Source organism: Triturus cristatus, chromosome 10 (assembly GCF_964204655.1).
Source record: "Triturus cristatus chromosome 10, aTriCri1.1, whole genome shotgun sequence".
NCBI classification, from domain to species: Eukaryota; Metazoa; Chordata; class Amphibia; order Caudata; family Salamandridae; genus Triturus; species Triturus cristatus.
Genome location: NC_140593.1, coordinates 1,167,680,755 through 1,167,706,510, shown reverse-complemented (window position 1 = coordinate 1,167,706,510; position 25,756 = coordinate 1,167,680,755). Strand labels below are relative to the sequence as shown.

Here is a 25,756-nt window from a genome sequence, read left to right as displayed (position 1 = left end):
GCGTATACTCCCAGCCTCGCACACATGTGGTACATGTACTGCAGGGTCTTTGTGCACCTGACTGACATTTGTGGGCATGGTATCTGTGGCTACTCCACCCTTTGCGTTCCATGGGCACTGCTGGGAGTGTTAGGCACCCACCCCTCCTGTCTCTGGGCACTGCTGGGAGGACTCTGCACCCACCCCTCCTGTCTCAGGGCACTGCTGGGAGTGTTAGGCACCCACCCCTCCTGTCTCTGGGCACTGCTGGGAGGACTCTGCACCCACCCCTCCTGTCTCTGGGCACTGCTGGGAGGACTCTGCACACACCCCTCCTGTCTCTGGGCACTGCTGGGAGTGTTAGGCACCCACCCCTCCAGTCTCTGGGCACTGCTGGGAGGACGCTGCACCCACCCCTCCTGTCTCTGGGCACTGCTGGGAGTGTTAGGCACCCACCCCTCCTGTCTCTGGGCACTGCTGGGAGGACTCTGCACCCACCCCTCCTGTCTCTGGGCACTGCTGGGAGGACTCTGCACCCACCCCTCCTGTCTCTGGGCACTGCTGGGAGTGTTAGGCACCCACCCCTCCTCTCTCTGGGCACTGCTGGGAGGACTCTGCACCCACCCCTCCTGTCTCTGGGCACTGCTGGGAGGACTCTGCACCCACCCCTCCTGTCTCTGGGCACTGCTGGGAGGAATCTGCACACACCCCTCCTGTCTCTGGGCACTGCTGGGAGTGTTAGGCACCCACCCCTCCTGTCTCTGGGCACTGCTGGGAGGACTCTGCACCCACCCCTCCTGTCTCTGGGCACTGCTGGGAGTGTTAGGCACCCACCCCTCCTGTCTCTGGGCACTGCTGGGAGGACTCTGCACCCACCCCTCCTGTCTCTGGGCACTGCTGGGAGGACTCTGCACCCACCCCTCCTGTCTCTGGGCACTGCTGGGAGGACTCTGCACACACCCCTCCTGTCTCTGGGCACTGCTGGGAGGACTCTGCACACACCCCTCCTGTCTCTGGGCACTGCTGGGAGTGTTAGGCACCCACCCCTCCTGTCTCTGGGCACTGCTGGGAGGACTCTGTACCCACCCCTCCTGTCTCTGGGCACTGCTGGGAGTGTTAGGCACCCACCCCTCCTGTCTCTGGGCACTGCTGGGAGGACTCTGCACCCACCCCTCCTGTCTCTGGACACTGCTGGGAGTGTTAGGCACCCACCCCTCCTGTCTCTGGGCACTGCTGGGAGGACTCTGCATACACCCCTCCTGTGTCTGGGCACTGCTGGGGGGACTTTACACCCACCCCTCCTGCGTCTGGGCACTGCTGGGAGTGTTAGGCACCCACCCCTCCTGTCTCTGGGCACTGCTGGGAGGACTGCACCCACCCCTCCTGTCTCTGGGCACTGCTGGGAGTGTTAGGCACCCACCCCTCCTGTCTCTGGGCACTGCTGGGAGGACTCTGCACCCACCCCTCCTGTCTCTGGGCACTGCTGGGAGTGTTAGGCACCCACCCCTCCTGTCTCTGGGCACTGCTGGGAGGACTCTGCACCCACCCCTCCTGTCTCTGGACACTGCTGGGAGTGTTAGGCACCCACCCCTCCTGTCTCTGGGCACTGCTGGGAGGACTCTGCATACACCCCTCCTGTGTCTGGGCACTGCTGGGGGGACTCTACACCCACCCCTCCTGCGTCTGGGCACTGCTGGGAGTGTTAGGCACCCACCCCTCCTGTCTCTGGGCACTGCTGGGAGGACTCTGCACCCACCCCTCCTGTCTCTGGGCACTGCTGGGAGTGTTAGGCACCCACCCCTCCTGTCTCTGGGCACTGCTGGGAGGACTGTGCACCCACCCCTCCTGTCTCTGGGCACTGCTGGGAGTGTTAGGCACCCACCCCTCCTGTCTCCGGGCACTGCTGGGAGGACTCTGCACCCACCCCTCCTGTCTCTGGACACTGCTGGGAGTGTTAGGCACACACCCCTCCTGTCTCTGGGCACTGCTGGGAGTGTTAGACACCCACCCCTCCTGTCTCTGGGCACTGCTGGGAGTGTTAGGCACACACCCCTCCTGTGTCTGGGCACTGCTGGGAGGACTCTGCACACACCCCTCCTGTGTCTGGGCACTGCTGGGAGGACTCTGCACCCACCCCTCCTGTCTCTGGGCACTGCTGGGAGTGTTAGGCACCCACCCCTCCTGTCTCTGGGCACTGCTGGGAGGACTCTGCACACACCCCTCCTGTCTCTGGGCACTGCTGGGAGGACTCTGCACACACCCCTCCTGTCTCTGGGCACTGCTGGGAGTGTTAGGCACCCACCCCTCCTGTCTCTGGGCACTGCTGGGAGGACTCTGCACCTACCCCTCCTGTCTCTGGGCACTGCTGGGAGTGTTAGGCACCCACCCCTCCTGTCTCTGGGCACTGCTGGGAGGACTCTGCACCCACCCCTTCTGTCTCTGGGCACTGCTGGGAGTGTTAGGCACCCACCCCTCCTGTCTCTGGGCTCTGCTGGGAGGACTCTGCACACACACCTCCTATTTCACAATATGTACGCTTAGAACATACACGTGTGTGGGTTCGCTCCATGCATATGAGGTGGGGGTATGTGTCGTACATACACGGTTGGGGTGGGGGTACGCTCCATGCATACGGGGTGGGGTTACGGTCCAGACGTACACTATTGCCATGGGGGGTACGCTCCATACGTACGCGGGTGGGTGTACGGTCCGTACGTCCACTGTTGGGGTGGGGGTACGCTCCATACATACGCGGGTGGGGTTATGGTCCGTATGTACACTGTTGGCATGGGGGGTACGCTCCATGCTTACGCGGGTGAGGGTACGGGTCATACTTACACTGTTGGGGTGGGGGGTATGCTCCATGCATACAGGGTGGGGGTACGGTCCGTACATACACTGTTGAGGTGGGGGGTATGCCAAAAAATTAGATTTTAAATTGCAATTCTGAAGATGCCACTTTTAAAAAGCTGTATGAATGAACAGCGGTAATGCACTCTATTTCTCAACTATATGCACAATTATACTATGAAACGGATGATTGTTAAAATTGGTGTGCGCCTTCTGAAGTAGTTCCACCCTACCACCTGTTCAAAATTGAAAAAGCAAAACTAGGACCCAAGTCCTAGACAGATGGCGCACTACCTTGAAAACTCAAATTTCTTTCATTTTCAATTTTTGCCGTTTTTATACCAAGGAGTCCATTAGGACATTTGACATCTACTGAATAAGCTTTCGCACAGTCACCAGTAGCGTTACGAATTTGAAGGTAAACACGGAATCTTAATCTGTTTCAACATTAGTTACGCATTTGAAGATGTAACAGGGAGATCATGAATTACGGTTATTTTCATTGCAGGGTCCTTGATTTGAGGCCAATAGTTTGGCGTCACGAGTTGATTAACGGCAACTTTTTGGACAGTGCGGCAGTTTACATTTGTACACTGTCTTCAGCATTGAAGAGGAGGTATTTATTTTTTAGTTTACGTTGCGCACTTCCTTCACTGGTGATATTCAATTTACGCAAAAGTCTTTTAAAGTAAAGATTTTTAATATGGAAGTTAGCTTATCAGGTTCACCACTCACGTTTAACACGGGTGATTCTCATTTTTCATTCTATCATGATTCTCATTTCACATTTTATCATCTTTCAAAACACGTCTTGTCAAGCTAGTTTTAGATTCCTTCCATCTACTCAGGGCTATACTGGCTTTCAAACTATTTCTTCCATTGATATCTCTTGACACAGAGGAACTAACAACTAACCCTCTGAATGATCGTGAAATGATCAAGTAACAAATCAATATTTGACTGCATGAGTTGCACTAGCAGTTACCGCTCCGGATGTAGGAACATTAATAAGTCTTTTTTATTGAGTAATTAGATTCATTATTATATATATGTTTGTTCTGTAGATTTCCCCTGACGAAGGGTAAAAGCACACCCGAAATGCATTGGGAATGAATATCCACGTTTAAATGCATCATTTTGATTTAACAATCATTAAGGATATCAGTTGAAGATATCGTCTTTGAATAAAGTAAATTGAAGATTCAGCATTGGATTCCACCATCATAATTTTTTGGAAATGTTGCAAGATTTCTGTTATTAGATGAACTTTTGATTTCATAATATTGACTTAATGTAAAAGGTTTCTGATTAACATTTAGCTAATACACTCATCATTTGAGTTTTCAAGGTAGTGCGCCATCTGTCTAGGACTTGAGTCCTAGTTTTGCTTTTTCAATTTTGAACAGGTGGTAGGGTGGAACCACTTCAGAAGGCGCACACCAATTTTAACAATCATCTGTTTCATAGTATAATTGTGCATATAGTTGAGAAATAGAGTGCATTACTGCTGTTCATTCATACAATTTCATTTTTTTGCCCAAGACAGCACTTTTTGCACCAACAAAATGTCATTTAAGGATATTTTAGACCTTACTGACAACAAAGCGGAAACAAAGGTTTACAGTGCCACAGAAGCACAGGATATATATGGCCTGATCTGGGAGGTTAGGTAATTGGATATGACCCAAGGAGCTGTCACACAACAATTGCGACAGTTGGAATATTTAATGCGTCATGAGATTAATCAGAGGTTACATGCCACGACATTAATTCAATATCACAAGGCAAGCAGGATACCGAGAGGGCTGAGACTCCCATTGAAACCCATGAGGTTTAAAGCCAATAAAAAATTCATGGATAAATGGTACTCCATACTTAATAAATGTTCGCTCGACCTTATACTTTTAATTGTAGAAGAATTAACTACAGTCTTGATAGGCTTAGAACAAGAGATCAAATAGTTACAAGAAAGTATTAAACAACGACTGGAGACAGATAATTGGGTAACGACACTAGAGGAGATTAACATCAAACTTGACACATACGAAAAAGAGATTCATAATCGAAAGGTCCGCAAATTTAGGAGAGACACGATACATTACAAATTAGATGAAGTGTACTCCTGGGCGGAGGTCTTTCACAAGAGCAGAACCACCTCCTCAGATGAGAGTTTAGCCTCGGTCAGCGATACACGTATGACAAGAGCACCAGTTCCATCTGTCAGTATACCGACAGACACAGAAGCATTCACTTCAGCAGCCACAAAGGTTTCTTTTTTAGAAGTCAGCCCAGCAGCCAACAATCCTCCGTTAGATCAATCAGTGGTACAGTCAAAAGCACAAAAACTCAGAGATGTCGTGGAGGGAGTAAAACCAGTGAGCACAGGTCGCAGAACCAAGAAACACTAGTAGTCAATATTTCATCAGTCTCACTCACCGAAGCTCAAACCAGTCTTTTGAACAAGGGTATCACATTCGTACCCACCTTTCACACAAATTCTTTTAACACAGAGATTGACTTATACAAATTCATGAGAAAGCTCAGGCTACGGTATTTTTTTAACAACAGGCAGTTTACTTCAGAAAGTTTAGAACAACAGATTTCAAAGAGTTTAGATCTAGGAGTACGTTTGTGGCTACAATTACCCATAAGGTGTTGGACTCATTTGAAACGTTAGTCAAGAGATATTTGGCACAGTTACAGTCCCCTTCTAAGAAGAGACAACATTTGACCAGAACTGATAGAAAAGCTCTTAAAAATGTACGTGAAAATAGTTCGATTGTCTTTTTTCCAACAGATAAGGGAGGCGCTTTAGTGGTCATGGACTGTGAATTTTATGAAACCAAGGACGAACATATGCTCTCTGACGGGACTACATACTTACCGATGAATAATAACCCCACCCAAGAATTCCAGAAGATTCTGTTACAGATTCTGACAAATGCCAAGAATGTAGGGTGGATTTCGGAAAACTTTGGAATTTCTCTTCACCAGGTTTACGCGTAGACCAGGAATCTACATCTTACCTAAAATACACAAAACCCTCAGGGGCCCCACTTTCGCCCCATAGTCTCTGGCTGTGGGTCGATACATGAGTCTCTTGGACACTATTTAGATACTTTTTTAGAACCGATTGTTCAAACTGGCATCACATACCTACAGGACACGACTCACTTTTTGACATTACTAAACAACTTGACACTGCCGACCGGAGTGGAAATTTGACTATGTACGATAGACGTAGTAGTGTTATATACATCCGTACCACACGTTGAGGGAATTGAGGCAGTCGAGTGGGCGTTACTTCAACAAGAGGATATACAAGCTGACAAAGTTTTTTTGTTGGAAATTTTGCAGTTTTGCCTATACCATAGTTACTTCAAGTGGCAAGACAGGTACTTTTTACAGACCACCGGAACCTCTATGTGTTTTTCCGGGGCACCTAGTTATGCCAATATATACATGATGAGGTTTGAACAAGAGCATATATTGTGTGACCCAGACTGGGCAGCGCATGTGCTACTGTATCATCGATACATCGATGATATATTCATCATATGGCAAGGAACGGCACATGAACTATAGGATAAGCTGAGTCAGTTGAATGGGTTCACACACAACATAGACAGACGATCAATCTCATATTTAGATGTGAAGGTTGTGTTGAATAATCTTGAGATAGTCACTAAGGTGTTTATGAAATCAACAGACCGCAGCAACACACTATTGTACACAAGTTTCCACCCCAGTCTCTTAAAAAACATCTTCCGCTCTCACAATTCATGCGCATTAAATGCATCACCTCTGATCACAGTCAATTTCAAACCACCATGAAATCATTCAAGAAAAGTTCTCTAGAGAGGAGTGGTCCAGAGGAGGTAGTGGAAGCAGCAGCTAGAAGCAGGGAAGAAATCTTAAGATTAGATTTAATCACCAAAAAAGAGAAGACCAAGAGTAGACGAGAAGTGTTTGTATCCGTATACTCGACACAGGCAACAGCCATCAAAAAAGTCATTGTTAAAAGATGGGAGCTTTTACAGACGGAACCAGACTTTGGCGATCTTTTTCAGGACCCTCCAATTTTCGCATACAAAAGATCAAACAATATCAGAGAAACATTGAAAAAGAGAAAGGACACAAACATGGGAGAAGCAAGAGGTATGCAAAGGCGTCACAATTGTTCGCATTGCAATAATGTATTGCAAGGGACATCAATTTCACACCCCTGGTCGGGTAAATCTGTTAAACTGGTATTCACTGCCAACTGTAATTCTCAAAATGTTATTTATGCCATACGGTGCCCATGTGTCCTGTACTATGTAGGCAAGACGGAGAGGTCATTGCGCACACGAATAACTGAACATAAAAGTAGGATCAGAACCCGGGGGATCTCTTCTCGTTTAGCGAGTCATTGGGTTGAGTTTCGCCACACGATTGTCCAACTCAGATTTACAGTATTGGAGATTGTCAAGAGTCACTTAGACAGAGACATGTCTAAATTTATTACCCAGCGTGAGATTGCTGGATTAGGTATCTAGACACGATGAGCCCTAAGGGTCTCAATGATAAATTGGAACTCTCGTGTTTCCTGTGAAATAGTATACAGCATAGCGCACTTCAACAGCACCACATGCCAAGATAGGATTCGGTTTACACACAAACCATTTTAGATAGCACACTATGTTTTGTTCTGTGTTTATGTACAGTGTACCTTCAATGAATCATGTTCAATGGTTTTGTAATAAGCTTAGTCATTTCATTGATTTAATTTTCCAATGTTTGCATTGTGTTTATTCTTAGTATACACGCAAAGAATCATGTTCAGTGGTTCTGTCACATTCTAACCCATTCCATTGATTTAACTATTCAGGTGTAGTTGGTGGTGAAATCCACCTCTGTATGAACATGTTACACTATGATTTATTGCACCAGGTTTCCTGCAAGTATGTTCACATATTTATATATGTATGATAATGTAATCTTTTACCAAGCGCCACTGTTAGCATCTTCTAAAAAGCTGTCATTTGAGCATATGTTTGGGTTTTTTACTTGTCAACCTTTGTGAGCAGATTTGAACTCTGATTATCATGCAAGTGTGAAACTGTGGCCATAAATTGATAACGACATTGTAGCACAATGATGGTTAGTCACTGCTCGTATATTAATTGAGAAACTTGGAATCGTTTATTTAGAAACAGAGATGTGTAACCTGGGCTGTTAATGTTACTTGTTTGTGTAACAGTTTTTGTTTTTTCATCATTTCAACATTCAAATCTCTTTGATGACCATTGTAAAACATGACGTTACCACTTGAATTTAATACCTGTTAAGATGTCTGCCATTTGCAACTTCCTTCGATTCAGCTCTTTTGTTCTGTCCTATTTCTATATCTAATGGTGCACGTAGTGACGGTAGAAGCCGGAGTTAGTATAACGCATTTAACCCACAAAGAGGAGACGAGGTAGCATCAGGACCCAGGTTGCTGAGACTAGCGCATGTGCAGTCTACTATACTACGGTGAGTTTCACCTTGTATGGAGGTTGGGGACAGAATTACAATTAGGCTTTGACTTATAATACACTTTCTGCCACAGATGCTGACGGGAGTTACCAGTTATAGCGTGTGAAGTGTTTGTACGTCTGAGACGAGGTGAGCTTCATACAACGATAGTATTATTCATTGACGTTACATAGTACACTAGAGCATTTAAGGTTATCTACATTTCTTTTAATTAACATTTTTGCAGTTTTTATACCAAGGAGTCCATTAGGACAGTTGACAACTACTGAATAAGCTTTCGCACAGTCACCAGTAGCGTTACGAATTTGAAGGTAAACACGAATTCTTAATCTGTTTCAACATTAGTTACGCATTTGAAGATGTAACAGGGAGATCACGAATTATGGTTATTTTCATCGCAGGGTCCTTGATTTGAGGCCAATAGTTTTGCGTCACGAGTTGATTAACGGCAACTTTTTGGACAGTGCTGCAGTTTACTTTTGTATACTCTCTTCAGCATTGAATTGGAGGTATTTATTTTTATTGTTTACGTTGCGCACATCTTTCACGGGTGATTTTCAATTTACGCAACAGTATTTTAAAGTACAGTTTTTTGGTACGGTAGTTAACTTATCAGGTTCACCACGCACGTTTATCACAGGTGATTCTCATTTTTCATTCTATCATGATTCTCATTTCACATTTTATCATCTTTCAAAACACGGCCTGTCACGCTAGTTTTAGATTCCTTCCATCTACTCAGGGCTAAACTGGCTTTCAAACTATTTCTTCCATTGATTTCTGTTGACACAGAGGAACTTACAACTAACCCTCTGAATGATCGTGAAATGATCAAGTAACAAATCAATATTTGACTGCATGAGTTGCACTAGCACTAACCGCTCCGGATGTAGGAACCTTTATAAGTCTTTTTTATTGAGTAATTAGATTCATTATTATATATATGTTTGTTCTGTAGATTTCCCCTGACGAAGGGTGAAAGCACACCCGAAATGCATTGGGAATGAATATCCACATTTAAATGCATCATTTTGATTTAACAATCATTAAGGATATCAGTTGAAGAAATCCTCTTTGAATAAAGTAAATTGAAGATTCAGCATTGGATTCTGCCATCATCATTTTTTGGAAACGTTGCAAGATTTCTGTTATTATATGAACTTTTGATTTCATAACATTGACTTAATGTAAAAGGTTTCTGATTAACATTTAGCTAATACACTCATCATTTGAGTTTTCAAGGTAGTGCGCCATCTGTCTAGGACTTGGGTCCTAGTTTTGCTTTTTCACTTTTAAAAAGCTGGCATTTTCCTGTCCTAAGCATTTGGTGCCTGCATCATGTGTCCTGGGTTGCGTGACGGGCTGTAGTTAGCAGCTGACCCTTGTGTTTTCCTCCCAGAGAATGAGACAAAGGGAGGCTAGGTGTTGGCATGATGGGTCATTGGCCAGAATGAGGCGTGGAGCTGTTCCCTGCCCCACTTGTATTTCAAATGGCAGCCTCCAGCACACTTTACAAGACCTTGGCACCAGCCCATTGTCACCCTAGACCTCTTGGAGCCTGGGCAGGGGAGAGAAGGGAAGTTTCCAGAACCAGGTGTGGGGGAAGGTTTAGACGATACCCCACAATTCAAAGGCTGGCATCAGGTACAAATATTGGACCCTAAGACCTCAGTATACTCCTGGACTTGTGGAAATACAGAACTAGGACTGCCTTCTTCACCAGAGGACTGCCCTACCCTGCTGCTAGTGGCCTGCCTTGTTCCCCAGAGGTCTGCTCTGCTGCTTGAGGCCTGCCTTGCTCCTAAGAGGACTGCCCTGCTGCTACCAGAGGATTACCCTTCTGCACGAGGCCTGCCATGTTCTTCAGAGGACTTCTCTGAAGTTTGAGGCCTGTCCTGCTCTGCGAGAAGGAAGACTAGACCTACTCTCTTCATCCCAGGCTAACCTGAGTGACTCCAAGGGCTTGTTGGTTGACCTCCTGTTCTGAGGTACAGGAACACAACAAGCTCTTGAGGCCTGTCTGCAACCGTCCAGCTGACCCTGATGGAACATGTAACTGGACATGACTGGACCTGCAATAGGACCTGCCTGAGTCATGCTGGCCTCCGATGGAGTGAGTTCCTGATCCCCAAGGACTTCCTCCCCAAATCCTGGTCCCTAGGCTGGCATCAGTTGAGCTTCTCTGAAAACCTGAAGATTTGAAATCTGTGCATTTGACTTTGAGAAGATAACGTTTTTAGCGGGACTAACCTTGTCCCTATATCTGGCCCTCATTCCATTTTGGTTGGCCTGAACCCGGTCTAGAACAACCAGATACCCACAGTTACCGCTTCCTGCTTCTTGCCACTATTTTTACATAGACCTTTAAAATGGCATATCACTGGTCTACAGATTGGATGTTTATTATTGTTGTTCTTATTTTAAAATGTATGCTATTTTTCTAAGTTGATTTGGTATTTTAATTGTGTTGTGTTTTCACTGTATTACTGTTTGTGTGTTGCATAAGTACTTTGCACTTAGCCTCTTTTAATGAGAGGCTACTAGAGGGTTAAGCACAAGTAGTGGCTTTTGGTGGCATCCCTGACAAAAATTGTGGTTGTTGATTGAGTAGGCTTTCACCCCCTTCAATCAATACCCAATTTCTTACACTTTTACCCAATGTTTTTTTTTTATCCTGATAAGTGCACGGCAACTTCTCCAAAAGTTACGTTTTGCAAAACCCATGACATTTTTTTGCAACAGGGGATTGCCTCCAGTCAGACATAATTAATTTTCAGCTTTTCTCCCTTCATGGGAGATAACTAATAACAAGGAAAGGGGAATCAAAGGTTGCTATTGTATTTGCATTTTGTGTACTCCCCAAAATTCTAGAACTTTCTCTTACAGAAAGTTGAGGAAAGTGTGATGTTATAAAAAATGTGACATTTACAGAGCATTCTGTGTAAGAAAGCACCGTGTGCACCACAGTGTTTCTCATTTTCAGAAATGTCTGGGTTTGGTAGGTTTCCCTGGGGGATGGCAAAGCCCACTCTCAAACACAGCAAAATTTAAGATCCCAAAAATGAGCAATATGTCCAGCCATACAAGTGGCATAACATTTTAACACAAGAAGAGTGACAACTCTAGGAGGTAGGACATTTCTGAATTTCTGCAGATTCTATAACTTTGCCTGAATAAATATGAGGACAATTTGTCATTTCTGCCAAAGTTTGATGTTTGAAGGACTTTTGGGATATAAAACGTAGTGGGATCGGAGCTGGTCACTTTGCCAAGGACTCCCACAGATGTCTAGTTTTTAGAATGTCTTGGATTGATAGGTTTTCCAGGGTGGTGGACTAACTAGCCTGATTCTGAATACCACAACTACCCACATCACTTGAATGGGTCAATTCTTTTGTTGCTTTTTGGTGGTTTTTGTATAATGGGCATTGGACACAGACACTCAAGTCTGGTTCCTTTATAATCTGGAGAGGTGTTAGAACAACGAATAGTAGAACATGTGTTATTATCAACTGAATTTCTTTCCATTTTGGTTTCAAAAATGAAAATTACTGTGCAAGAACGGACAGCTTTTCTGCAAAATTATCTCTGAATCACAGGATAATATGTGAAGTCCCAAATTCACAGTTGTGCTGATATTATTATCTCTAAACTCAGGATCCTTGGTATATTTTAACAAATGCATACCTTTCCCTCATACACATTTTTAATTCATTAGATTTTACCACATAAGTTGTTGCAGAGTCTGTACTCACTTAAAAAAATCATTTTGGTTGCAGGTAAGTTGTTGGCTGTTTGTAAATTGGCAATTGGGGCAAAAAAATGTAAGATTAATATGTCACCTGTAGTGACCTGCAGGTCACTGTTCTAGTTGTTGTCAGCACCAGCCACTCCCAGAGGGTTAGCTTACACCCCACCCCACACCCATCCAGCACAGACTTCACAGGACATGTGACCCTGACAATAAAAGGGGCCGGGCTGACCTGGGCTAGTTCTACACCCTACCTAACTGTGTCTGTGTGGTCATTGAAGATGCATGGGGGCCTATGGCCCCACAAATTTACATATTTAAATTTTTTCCTACTTATTTCATTTACTTTTTTCATTTCAATGATTAGTTTCTCTGGTAAAACCATGAGTGGTCTATAATTTAAAGATCACCCCCAGGTCACAGTTATGAGCCCTGACTTGCACCTCGAAATCCCTGGAACTCTTTTTGTGACCCCTGGCTAAGGAAGTGTCATGTGGCCGATGGGACATTGTCTACATCACTAAGTTAGCATGAGCCCGGTAGCCATTAGGCAGCTTTGCGCACGTTACTACATGACTTTATTTTTTGCAAAATACATTTGTTGGTGCCTTTCATATGAGAACTGTCTGCAGTGTTCGTTTTCTGTCATTCCAATTTAGTCTGAACATTGTGAGCAAGGTCGATAAACAACAATGCCCCTTGTTATTCTGTTCTGGTCAGGCCCTAGCACCTAGACAAAACATACCAGTGCAGTTGTTGTTAGAAAACTCATACTTTGATATGATGGGGGATGCATGCATGGGGTGACAGACTTGGAGAGGGATCTTTCCAGGGAGAAGAGTGAGACAGCACCACTGATGTAGAGCTATTACCTATAGTCTAAGGTATGGGGTATGCTGACAAAGCCCAGGGATCGTCTATTATATAATAATACTCTTTCTTAGCAAGGGGAGTATAGGCAATATAGGCTTGCCCCCTTTAATTCTGTATAATGACATCTTCCTTGATGATATACAGACTAACTGCTATGCTGACTAGATTTGTACTATGTATTTTTCTGCTTGTCGTGGCACTTATACGGCACGTCAGGGCACGTTAGTTACAATAAATATTTTTAACTGTTTCGTGTCTTTGTCAGATCTTATTGTGGACAAGTACGAAAGGGTGTGTCTTGTTACCGTGATTCGTGAGAGATTCGGGGAGTGTTGTGTACTGGAGTGTCTAATCACTTGTGTCTCTGTGTGGGAGGAGGAGGTGAGACACTCTAGCTAGTCGGTCCAGGGTTTATGGGCACTCAGGTGGTAGGAAGACTCAGTCCCTGCTCACTAAGGTCCCATCATCCTATGCATAGTTCTGTTCTTGGGCAGAATCCCTACAACAGAAGGGGGCAAAACCACTGCCAGGAATACAGAGACAGCTCACCTCTATGGGAAAAGAGCTCTGCTCTCCTTGTTTTCTGGCCATCTATATTATAGTAATAGTGAATTCACTATTAGTATAATACAGAATTTAGTACCAGGAGCTGGAATGAAACCTTTACTGGCGGCTGAGGTTAGTAAAAGGAAAATGCCTTTAAATGTATATGTTGTTTGTACGTTTGTCAGGAGGAAGTGTGTTTGTTTGAAAGTTGACATGTGAATGTGAGAGCATGTATGTGAGTGAGCAAAAGTGAGTGATGAGAGTGAGTGACAGGTAGTGAATGAGAATGAGTCAGTAAGCTTGATTGAGAGTAAGAGTGACAGTAAGTGATTGAGAGTGGGTGACAGGAAGTGGATAAAATGAGTGTGAGTTTGTGTTAGAGAATGTGAATGAGAAGGAAAGTAGGTGGGGAAGGGAGGATGGCAGTGGTTCCCGATATGTGGCACGCCTAATTAATGTCACAGAGTTCTTGGCATAACACTTGGCATAATGTGCACCCATACTAAAATAGTAAATACCAGTACTTGCATATTGGAGGTGATTACCTTCAATGTGTTAATGCCATAATTTTGCTATGGTATATTACTGATACTGGCATTGTAAATGCAATTACCTCCAAGGTGCTAGCAGCACTATTTTTCAATGCATGCCTTCTAGGTGCAAAATGCTGCTAGTAGCACATTGAAGGTAAAACTCCTGCCAAAATGCTAACCCTAGCACAATGTAGGTATTTCACATATGGGAACACCACTAGCAAATTAAAAACAAAATGTGGCTATCTCTTGAGGAGCATCAGGTTTCATTTGCTTGGCACAGCACAAATATCCCTTTGTTGAACTCCGAGTTGTTTGTAATATTTAGAAGTGTAGAACTTTACAGTTTCACCCATGGTTCTCATGCTTGTTTCCACTGCAAACAGCAACATGGTAATAACCACAAAAATCTGAAAAATAGACAACCACTTAAAAACTTTGGTCAGATCTGTTTTTTGTTACAGCTTGTTTTTGAAAGCTGGTAAGAGTGTGATCTTAGTGCAGCAATCCATTTTGATGCCTTTTTAGAACCCAAAATATACAATTTCTTGCAAAGCACATTTTTAGATAATAAAAAAAAGTTATTTTGCAATATTTTGGCTATTTTCTTGGTTCCCTCCAGGAAATAGCACAAACCCTGGGTACCTTCAGTATCGCCAACATGTGGGAAAAATTCATCGAATTCGGCTTAAAACCATTTTGTGTAAAAACAAAAGTAAGAAGGCCAATGTGTGGAGAGCCCCAACTACAGAAGCATATCAATATCAAGTTAAGTTTCCCCATTGAAAATTGAATGTGCTGCCAAGAATAGGCAGTTCAGTAACACATTGGATTCCCTCCAAATTCTGACTGGTTACAGAGCAAGAACCTGAAATATCATAAACTGAAGACCAAATACAGTTTGATTGAGAAGCAGATGTTCTGATTGGATAACTTGAGACTTAATTGAAAATTAAACAATGCTGGGGAAATGGTAAAATCACATGTGATTTTACCCTTATCATGCGGTAAATCCGAGCAGTCACAAGTAAAACCTTATAGAATATGAATTACTTTATGGACTGATTTTTCTGGCCCCCAAACCACAAAAAATGTCCAATTCCAATGCCATTTTAATGCATAGATTTACCACCAGCTCTGAGCTGTGTATCTGTTGAGGGAAGGGGTGATGGAGGGAGGTGGTGGAGTGGGGGTGAGAATGGGAAGGTTTTTTTCTGCCCAAAAAGGGGAGTGAGTTTTGGCCTGCTCTCCAGGCATCGCCTCATGCAAGTTTTCTTGCCAGAATTACCAGCTGGAAAATGAGATAGGGTCACCGAGACCTGGAAAAAAGGATGTAGAAAAATCTACTCATACTGAATCAGGTGGGGTGATACTCCTTGTGTCTCACTCTGCTTGACTCTGAATTGGGGTCTCATTTGCCGGCTTTTAGACAATTACAAATTTCTACTCTTTCACATTTGTTCTACTTTTTTCACCTAGCCCCAGCAGCAGACATATTTGATTTGCCAGCCTGAATAGTTATGAGTTGAATTTAATCCCACTGCATCTAAAAGGGGTTCATTTACATAGGATTCTTTTATATCTTTAGAACCCCCATTATATTGCCATCTGTGATGGCAAATTTGATAGCACAAAAAGTAAAATGTGCAGTCCCCAACCTCAAAATTTGTGGTATTTTGTAGCAGGCAGAAAATGTGCCTGTCATAAAAATAAGCTTGGCTTTTGGTATTTCATTCCTGAACACTCAAGTCAAAGTCTATGACCTAGCAGTGTCCACCAGCTGTGTTTCTCGGAATAGGAGGTTGTCATACTCCCACAGCCCTGGCAAGAACAGACTAACAATCACTGCATCTGTCAGCAGTAGCAACACTCACTTCCATCAAATTTAAAAAAGCATTACAGCTTACTAGCAAGAACTTTCCTGCTCAGGCTAAAGCAGTGGACTCTCGTAGCAGATGGTAGAAAAAGTGTGTTGTCCTATGAATTGTGGCCCACATTTATCAAGGTTTGTATTGCCCTTGCAAGAGATGCAAGGGCGATGCAAAACCTAAACGAGAATTTCCAGTCCGCATGGCCACCTCGTGGCTTGCTAAATCTAAACGCAAGGCAGCACAAATCGCTGCCTTGCATTGCCCTGTGGCAGGGAGGAATGCCATAGGTGGAGTGTATGTGTTCTCACATATCCACTCATGCATTTTGATACATTCCCAGATTTACCAACAATAGTAGACTTGGGAATGCATCAGAATTGTACGTCTCCCCTCCAGCGTGCACATACTCTCTGTTACCTCTTTCTAAGTGTATAGGATTTTGCAGCACACGCAAAAAGAGTAAAATGCCTCTGAGGATTGTTTTTGTGCAGGAAAGTGTCCTGCTTACAACACAGGCACCCTAGAACACATGTTGGCACTAGGCAGCAGTTTGTGCACCAGTTCAGGCAGAGAGCAGGAATGTCCTCCCCCTTGCATGCACTACCTTGCTGCATTGTGTTGTGTGAAAGACTGATGAACATGGGCCTAACAGTATCTGGCTGGAAGAAATGGCCTATGTCTCACCCTCCTTCTATTGTCTGTGCTCTGTCACTGAGCCAATAAAAGGAGGATTTGCCTGGTTATTTTAATGACTATTTTTTTTAACATTGTGACACTTTTGTAAGAATCGTTGAAGGAAAGTGCTACGATCTATTTGCAAACTTGGAGGTCTGCTTGGAAGTCAGCTATGCATCACTATCTACAGTGATGAAACACCACAGCCTAATGCGGGCAGTGCAGTCATTCACAAGCACATTCACCGCTGTTTTCTTTACAGGTCCCTGTGTCAGTCTGCAGTGAGAGCTGTGCTCCCGGATACAGGAAGTCCGCCATTTCAGGACGTCCAAGCTGTTGTTTCACCTGTGTGCCCTGTCCTGTTGGGAGCATCTCCAATCAAACAGGTGGGTGCAGTCCCTTTTATCAATGTTCAATAAAAACCAAGGGGCAAGAACGAAGAACCCCGGGCATCTTACCTAAGGTTATTGTAAACTAGTGAAAAGCATCTATTGTGAAAAAAACTGAAATTTTTGGGCACAACATAATTTGGTATATTGAGTGAATTATGATAGCAAGGCAGTTGGACAGTTTATGTAACCAGCATCTGTGCAGTGCATTTCTCCTACATGGAGGGCCCTGTAGCCCTTTCAGGGGCAGAGCAGGATTGCCAATTATTCCATCTAGGGGTGCCACCTAGCAGGTTTTTACCAGCCTGGCCTATATTGTAAAAGCCACGTTGGGAAAAATCGTGGGAAAATTTGTGAACTCCAGTATTTTTCTGTCTGAAAAAATGTAAGAAAGCAACCATATAAGAACATAATTTAAAAGGTATTGTAGAGCTGCCTAAATCGTTTTAAAATAAGTTATTAGAGCAAACAGATGGATAGATTTTATGCTACAGAAGAATCCTGACAATATCACACGATTTCTTTTTCACCTACAAGTTCTCGACTCCAATGGGGATTTCCAGCGATGAAGAGGTCAGAGGGGTTGGAGCCATTTGAAGCCTTGTCTTGAAGGTCAAGGAACCCTGCCTGTGTGTCTCATAGTGGGGTTTATTTCACCATAAGTGGTGGGGTGCACAAATCAGTCATATTGACCCACTGGGACTTTGTGAATGAAGGTAGGGTCAATGTCAAAGCTCTCAATCATGGCTCATTATAAACAGTGTTTATGGCTGAGAGTTCTGGAGTTGAGCCTGAAGGCAGTGCAAGTTTCTCAAAGTGCCTATCAGTGGGTCAAAATCATAACATTAACAATTGGCTCGCCTCCTCCTCTCCTCTTCCTCTCGGTGCTCCTCGGTCCTGCGAGGAGCACGTGGCTCAAGAGTCAACACCCCTAACCACTCCAGACACTGCTTTCATGCAGCTGATATTGTTAAGCCGCATGTGAGGATTGGTTGGAGCGTGCTGGCTCGACACTCCCTCAGGCACTGGGGGCCTGTGATTGCTCCACCCAGTCTTCTAAGGCAGCTCCAGTTGGAGAGCTTTAAAGGGAGCATGTCTGGGTGGCTGTCCGAAGACCGCTGGCCAAAGTGACATGCACACATTAAACTTAAGTGCTCACCACTTCTCCCTGCTGCTGCCACTCAGCAGCAATGGCCCACCCCACCCTGACACTCTGCCTGTGAGTAGTGAAAAATAAAATGGTAATAAATTAACTTTATTAGCATTTTCTTTTTTCACTCTACAGCATTTTGTTTAGTGGGGTGTCTCTCCTCCACCCTAATGGAAGAGCTGTGGCTGGTCAACAAGAGCAATAGTCAAGAAAGAGAGCAGAAGAATGTCACAGAGAGTGAAAATAGAGACAAAGATTGCAAAAAGAGAGCAGGAAGGGGGCTGGGGATGGTTTCTACATTTTAGCAGGGAATGCCTAGCAGGGAAAGCTGAGGCAACACTTGAATGCTGACAAACTCATTGTTCAGATTCAATGCAGTCTTGATTCATTTTGTTTGGCAAAATGTCGGTGCAGCGCATTATTTGTCATAGTATGAATGGGCATTGGGCAGCTCCAATGTGCCATGTCACAGATCTTTATTAGCGCATGATGTGTTTGGATTTCTCTGTCTACTGAAGTGGTTGTTTCTTAGTACGCTCACTTGTGCAATGTCACTGTCCTATTGAAATACAATCATACAGTTAGAAAGACAAATAAGAGTCAGGGACAATTTTATTGACATTCAAATAACAGAGAAATTAACAGTAAACATCAGCCGAGCAGACCACAAATCAGGCCCATAAAGAGCTAAAACCTGCCCATACACTTAGGGCCGGCTTTAGCACTGGTGGTGCCCTGTGCGACAATGTCTTTTGGTCCCCCCCCAATGACTACCTCTGCCGCGGATTCCCTCTCTACCACCCTTTAACAGTCTCCATAACCACTCTCTCTCAGATGCATTTAATACAATTTATAGGGTCACTCATAAAAGTGAAGGGGGTCAGAGCACTTTACATAACACACACATTACACAGAGACAATCAATCATGGGTGTGTAAATCAGTGAATAGAAAATGTTACATAAGACAGAGGACAACAAGGGGTGGATTCACATGTCATCCATACAGGTAGGCAGTATAGATGAAGAGTACTTGGTCTGGAGAAGCACAGACTCTGAATTTAAAATGTAACACAATGGGGCTCTCTTTAATACCAAGAACTGATTTGTATCCAAATGAACCCTTTTTACAAACATTACAATAATGAATGTCTGGGGAAAAAATCCATACGCTCTAATCCATACCTTGAAGTCTGCACGCAGTTCTTTGATGACAGTTAATAGCTCACTGTAAACTGCAACTAACAAAAAGAAAGAAGTCTCTGACAAAAGCAGTAACCCCCTGACCTGTTTACATTATATTCACTTTGTGATCTGCATGGGACATGTTCTTTGCAGCAGGCATATTAACCCTCTGCGCTACCTTACCATGAATCAAAACTTCCACAAGTCAAAACTTCTACTAGACAAAACCCCGATCTTCCCAGGAAGAACATTAATCACCGGAGTTTTCTTGACATTTTAATTGTTGCCTGAAAATTGCTGGAGGCCATGAATGCGGCAGCAGGTGCATTTAAGTAGGCCTGGGCAAAATTTCCGTTCCGTTCGCGGAATTTGCGATAATTTGGCATTTCCGCGTTCCGCGGAGAGCGCGGAAATGTCAAAATTTCCGCATTCCGCAGCTTTGCGATAATTTGGTTCTTACTCGCGCTGTAAAATAATACATTCTCGCGCGATCGCCTTACCTGAATCCCCGCGTTCGCCGACAAGTTTTCCCGATCCGGTCGCGTTCTCCATGAGATGTTGTATTGTTTTAGCCATTTGCGCTGTCTCGCGACAGTTCGCGTCCGCAGTGACGTCATGCGTCGCGCGATCACGTCTTTCTTCTCGCGATCATGCACCGCGAGACAACTGAAAACAAGATGGCCGCGCCCGCGAGCATCCGCAGGGGTAAGTTAGCGACCCGCAACCATACAGAAAATATCGCGAACGGGCGGGAAAAAAACTTCCGCATCTTCGCGATATTTCCGCTTGTTTGCGGAGATTTTTAACATTTTCGCGATAATTTGCGAAAGTCGCTTTCGCAAATTCCGCCCACCCCTACATTTAAGCACATCATACACTAGCAAACAGGCGCCCCCATGCTAAGTCAGCACCCGGTGTGGTGGCACCGGTCGCACCGCCCTAGAGCCAGCCCTGCATACACTGACCTGTCAGACCAGCCCATGGGACAATGCCTGTTTGTCCTATAGGCACTGTCGTCTTAACACATGGGAATGCTGTGATTTTGCCAGGGGCCCACACAAGCATAGTGGCCCCCATGCTGACCACTAATTTTCCATTAAACATTTATATTCCTGTGAGTGGTTGTGTGAGTGGTTGTGTAGGCAGGGCACAGTGCACTGCTTTGCCCGGGGCCTTCTGGAAGATGAGGACTTATGTAAGAAAAGGTACACCAAGTGAAATTGCCACCATGTAGGGAGCAGTACACATGGTCATTAGGGGTAGCACTGGGGTAACATTACTGCAATCCTTAACCACATTCCTGTGGAAAAAAGGAGTGAGGGGAAGCAATAGTGTTAAAGACTTAGAAATCTAAAGTATGTCACAGAAGGGCCAGTGGGTCAGTGTTAGACCTGGCATCCTTAGGGTGGTCTTCCTCCAAGCCTTTGGTTTCATCTCCTCATATTTGCTGAATCCTTTTTGTTTGCCTAAGGACTCTGAGCAATTTACCGCTGCTGTCCAGTGCTAAAGTTCATGTGCTTCTCCCCTAGACATGGTAACATTGGTGTATACACAATTGGCATATTTAGTTTTCTTGTAAGTCCCTTGTAACGTGGTATAACATATACCCAGGGCCTGTAAACTAAATGATACTAGTGGGTCTGAAGCACTAATTGTGCTCCCACAAAAGTAGCCTTTCAAACCTGTCTCAGGCCTGCCCTTCAGAGCGTGTGTAAGCAGTTTCACTGCCACCTCGACTTGGCATTTAAAACCCTTTGCCAAGCCTTAAACTCCACTTTTATTACACATAAGTCACTCCTGAGGGTGCTGTGTAAGTAAAAGGTAGAATAAATGAAAGAGGGGGGACAAGGAGCGGGTTAGACAGACCCAGTGCCCAGGCTCCTAATTGGACAATCTAGTTCAAAGAAGGGTGCAGTTCCCCAGGGGAAGGGAGAAGGCTGTCAGGGAGAGGTGTGGTGTAGTGGCCAGAGTGGCTGACTCTGGAGCGTGGGCATCATGGTTCGATCCCTGGCAGCAGCTCAGCTCAGCACCATGTGACTCTGGGGAATAGCTCACTTAATCTCCCCAATGGCCCCCATGCCTTGAGACCCTTAGAAGTGATTAGTTCGAGCTTTACAAGTGCTGGATTATTTTTTTTATTTATCTGGCAAGTCAACCCAGAAGGAACCTGTGAGGGGAGTGGAAACTGATTGATCAGATTGTCATATATTTCCTGTATAACAAATTGTGGTTTGTCCTATGTTAGCCCACTTGTTTATGTTGTAGGCTGCCTTTATTTTTGCATACATTACTACATAACATACTTCCTTTGTGCCACATTTCATTTACACACAGAACTTGCACATGTTTTCATATTCTGTTATTTTCCTGGGATCTAGTCTGAACACACTAGACACGGTCAGACAACAAAGCCCCTGGTTATTCTCTCTGTTCAGACACTAGCACAAGACCTAACAAGGAAGTGCAGCTGTTGTTTGCAAACACACACACACATCTTATCATATAACAGAGGGCAAGGGTTCCAAAAAAACACACATGCACACAGAACGAAGATCCTGAGGCAAGATTGATGTGTCAGCTGAGATGAAGAACACCCACCTATGTATGCTAAGGTCTGCCACTAAAACCAGATATCTATAATATATAATCATTTACCTTCAGTAGAAGAAGGGGAAGGGGGAGGTTTATCTGTCATATAATATGACAGGGCTTTTTATGGTATATGGTTTATTAACCATGGTAACAATATTCTTGGTATGCATTTGTTTTCTATTTGTGCCACAAATACTGCATCTTAGAGCATGATAGTTTAAATAAATATTGTAAACTTCTTTTGTGTCTCTAGTTTATCTTATTGGGACAAGTACAAGTGAGAGAGTGAAAAGGTGTGTCCTATTATCGCGATCCCTGAGAGGGTCAAGAGTGTTGTGTTCTGGGGTGCCAATTCACTTGTATCTCTGGACAGGTTAGGAGAGAAAGTGAGGCACTATAGCTAGTCGGACTTAGGCTCATAGACACTGAGGTAGTATGGTGACTCAGTTCCAACATGTAAAATGTTCTATGGTCCCAAGCATACTTCTGTTCCTGAGCAGAATCTCTGCAACAAGACCTGAATGCCCTCACACACCCAAAAGGGTGTCATGATTCATCATTAGGCTGCTCCTCATCGGGTCGGCACTGCAATGACTGACGGGCCCCTCACTGGTGCCTCTTTTGCTGAGATCTTTTGAACCTAGCCTTTTGATGAGTGTGGGTGATGGGGAGTATACGTGTAGGGAGGTGCACAGATAGTTAAAATAGCCTAAAGGGTATCAGAGAAGATTTATTAATGAGGTGGGACCCTTGACTAAATAAAAACAGGGGAGCTATCTTTGGTAGTAATGTACCAAGATAGCTTCAACAAAGAGTACATAGAGGTCATATTCCATGCCTCATCGCCTTGAGGGTCAGTGGCAGTTCTTCAGGACCATGTAAGTATACCTACCCTACTACGGGTTGGAACCCAGGATAGAGGAGTGAGAGTGACTTACCCTGACTAGGATTGTGGTTCCTGCTTGTACAGGGTGCATACTCTGTCAACCAGAAACCCAGTTTTTAAAAGAGTTGCAGGAGAAAGAGTGGAACATAGAAAGGTTGGTAAATGAGTGAGAGGCAGAGAACATTTGAGGAAGACTTACTTTAGGTCTTTAGCTCACCATAACATTATAATTAAGCAGCAAACCAGTAAATAATCAATGCATCAGGAGCATATGAAGACTGCCACAATATTATCTCACATAGTGAACAAAATAAAGTCCTTTATTCAGTAGAATTTTTTTTGAAATTCAGATCAGAAACATGTGGCATGGAGGTGATTCCAAAAGATGTTGTTTCTTCTGGTCATTATATATGCCTATTTTGAAAATTCATTACGTCAGACCAAATCAGAAATACAAAAATCGCCAGCTTATTAGTGAGCACAGTTAACCTATAAGTACAACATTTATTATAGAACCTAAATCGTACATTCATATTAAGGCTAATAACTAAAAACGACATTGGTAATAAAACCCTAGACATTAGTAAAGGACAATTTGTATAGCACATGGAAATCACCTTTGGATGCATGGGCACAAGTATTCATAGGAAAAAGTGACTTATGTAACCATATATAAAATACACAAGAGAAATTGATTATAGTCACAAAGATCAGGAGTCACCACTCATTTTTAATCATTTTCTTGAAGAAGTCACAGATCCTTAACACACTGAAATGTGTTCAGCCTGCTGATAGTCAGAAACTGTTTAACTTTACCAGCTTGTTCTCTTTTTTTAAACATCAAAATAATCCATGGTCACCCGAGTTTTAAATATGTCAGAGACAAGTTCTCAAGTTTCTTCAAGAAATGACTTCCCAATCTTTAGGTACAACTGGTCTCAATCAATCCTACCATGGCCAGCAAGCAACATGTTACTTTCAAGGTTGGCCTAATACTATCTGAATTTGTAAGACTGACTGAATGTTGTCATTTATCGCAAACACAAGTTTAAAAAATATACTACATAGAAAGAGAATTATAATCATTGTTTTCACAGAGTGCATTCTCTTTAGCACTGGAATTACATGATGCAGCCGGAGAGCAGTGTGACTGGCTCAGTGTTCAATCTTGCATGCCAGGGTTTCCATATTCTAATATTCAGGAAGATTGAAGGTCAACACGGAGCTTGGAGAAGGTTGCATTGTGTCATTTTGGTAGTATCTGCCCAATGTCAAATGACAGCAAAGTTAGCATTTCAAATGAAACTCTCTTTAGGTTGTTATATATGTTGATGCATGCAAGAACTCAGAACAACAGATTCAAGACAGCATATAGTCGTATATTAGAAGACAAAAGATCACCCAGAGTTTGATGTTACAATGGTAACTTGTAGTAAAAACAAAATGTTCATCCTTCAAAAACGTTAACTTGTTCGTTGTTCAAACAATTCTGTACAGTGGTAGTGGGTGCAGGTGTATGATCCATTAACTGTAATAGTAAATACAACACTATCAAGCTATTGTATCCAATTAACTGCCTGTTGTTGTTCTCAGATTCCTTAGACTGCATGAAGTGCCCAGACGATCACTGGTCAAACTACAAAAAAGACACATGCACACCAAAGGAAATTGACTTCTTGTCCTTTGATGAACCGCTGGGTTTAATCTTGGCTTTGATCTCCATATTCCTATTCTTCAATGCCTCTGGCACTTTGTGTATTTTCATTAGGTATCGGCACACTCCTGTGGTGCGGGCCAACAACCGACAACTCAGCTACATTCTTCTTGTTGCCCTCATGCTGTGCTTCCTCTCTTCAATTATTTTCATTGGTCGGCCAGCAAGATTGACCTGCATGCTCCGTCAGGTGATATTTGGCATATCCTTCTCACTTTCTGTTTCCTGTGTGATGGCAAAAACAATCATGGTGGTCATCGCCTTCAGGGCCACCAAGCCTGGCAGCAAGTTAAGAAGATGGATTGGTTCCAGGACATCTTATTCCATTGTGCTGATCTGTATTTTCATAGAGTTGGTACTTGGATTTATATGGATTGGATTGTCTCCTTCATTCCCAGATCTCCAGAACAGTGCCACATCTAGAAAGATAACAGCTGAATGCAACGAGGGTTCCATCCTGATGTTCTACAGCATGTTGGGCTTTTTGGGAATCTTGGCATGTGTGAGTTTTGGCATTGCTTATCTCGCGCAGACATTGCCAGACAGATTTAATGAAGCCAAGTTCATCACCTTCAGCATGCTGGTGTTTGTGAGTGTCTGGCTCTGTTTTATCCCTGCTTATCTCAGCACAAAAGGAAAGTACTTGGTAGCTGTTGAGATTTTTGCAATCTTGTCCTCTGGTGCTGGCCTTCTCTACTGTATCTTTGCTCCCAAGGTTTACATAATATATCTGAAACCAGCAATGAATACAAGGGATAGTTTGGTCTCTAAATCAGAAATATCTGCTAGAAACTGTAAAAAGGTTGCTTAAGAGCAGATGCTGAAAAATGTTGTGTTGAATGATTGAATGAAAAGGCACTGACCTCAAAATAATTGATTTATTTCCCTCACTCTAAAAACATACAACTGTGATTAATGTGGCTTGGCCTTGCTAACTGTCTTCTTCTGTCACCTATTTAGGTATCTGACACTTACTTATTCAACTAAAATTGTTCTTTCCTTTTTAGATACATTCTGATGTTTGTACTTGTGTTCCTATTCATTGAAATTGTAGTAGCTTTCACAGCAATTATGACCTTTAATAAATAAGTATGAAATGAATGACATGCTTGCACTGCCCTCTATTTTGCTGCTCTGTTTGTTAGATTTAATGTAGAATACTTGAGGGTTGTATTTCAGTTGCTTATCGATATCCTTTGGAACAAGATTTAGAAAGTGATATATCCAGTCTTCAGAATCAATCA

General features: G+C 43.7%; 1 protein-coding gene across 1 annotated transcript in view; it reads left to right on the top strand.

The window, feature by feature from the left end:
• Positions 1–25,323, top strand: part of LOC146796866 (extracellular calcium-sensing receptor-like) — a 187,200-nt gene extending 161,877 nt beyond the window's left edge. The window contains exons 6-7 of the mRNA XM_085631404.1: positions 16,861–16,984; positions 24,392–25,323. Of these exons, the coding sequence (XP_085487530.1) occupies positions 16,861–16,984; positions 24,392–25,323 (1,056 nt within the window). The remainder of the gene's footprint in view (positions 1–16,860; positions 16,985–24,391) is intronic.
• The last annotated feature ends 433 nt before the right edge of the window (positions 25,324–25,756 follow it).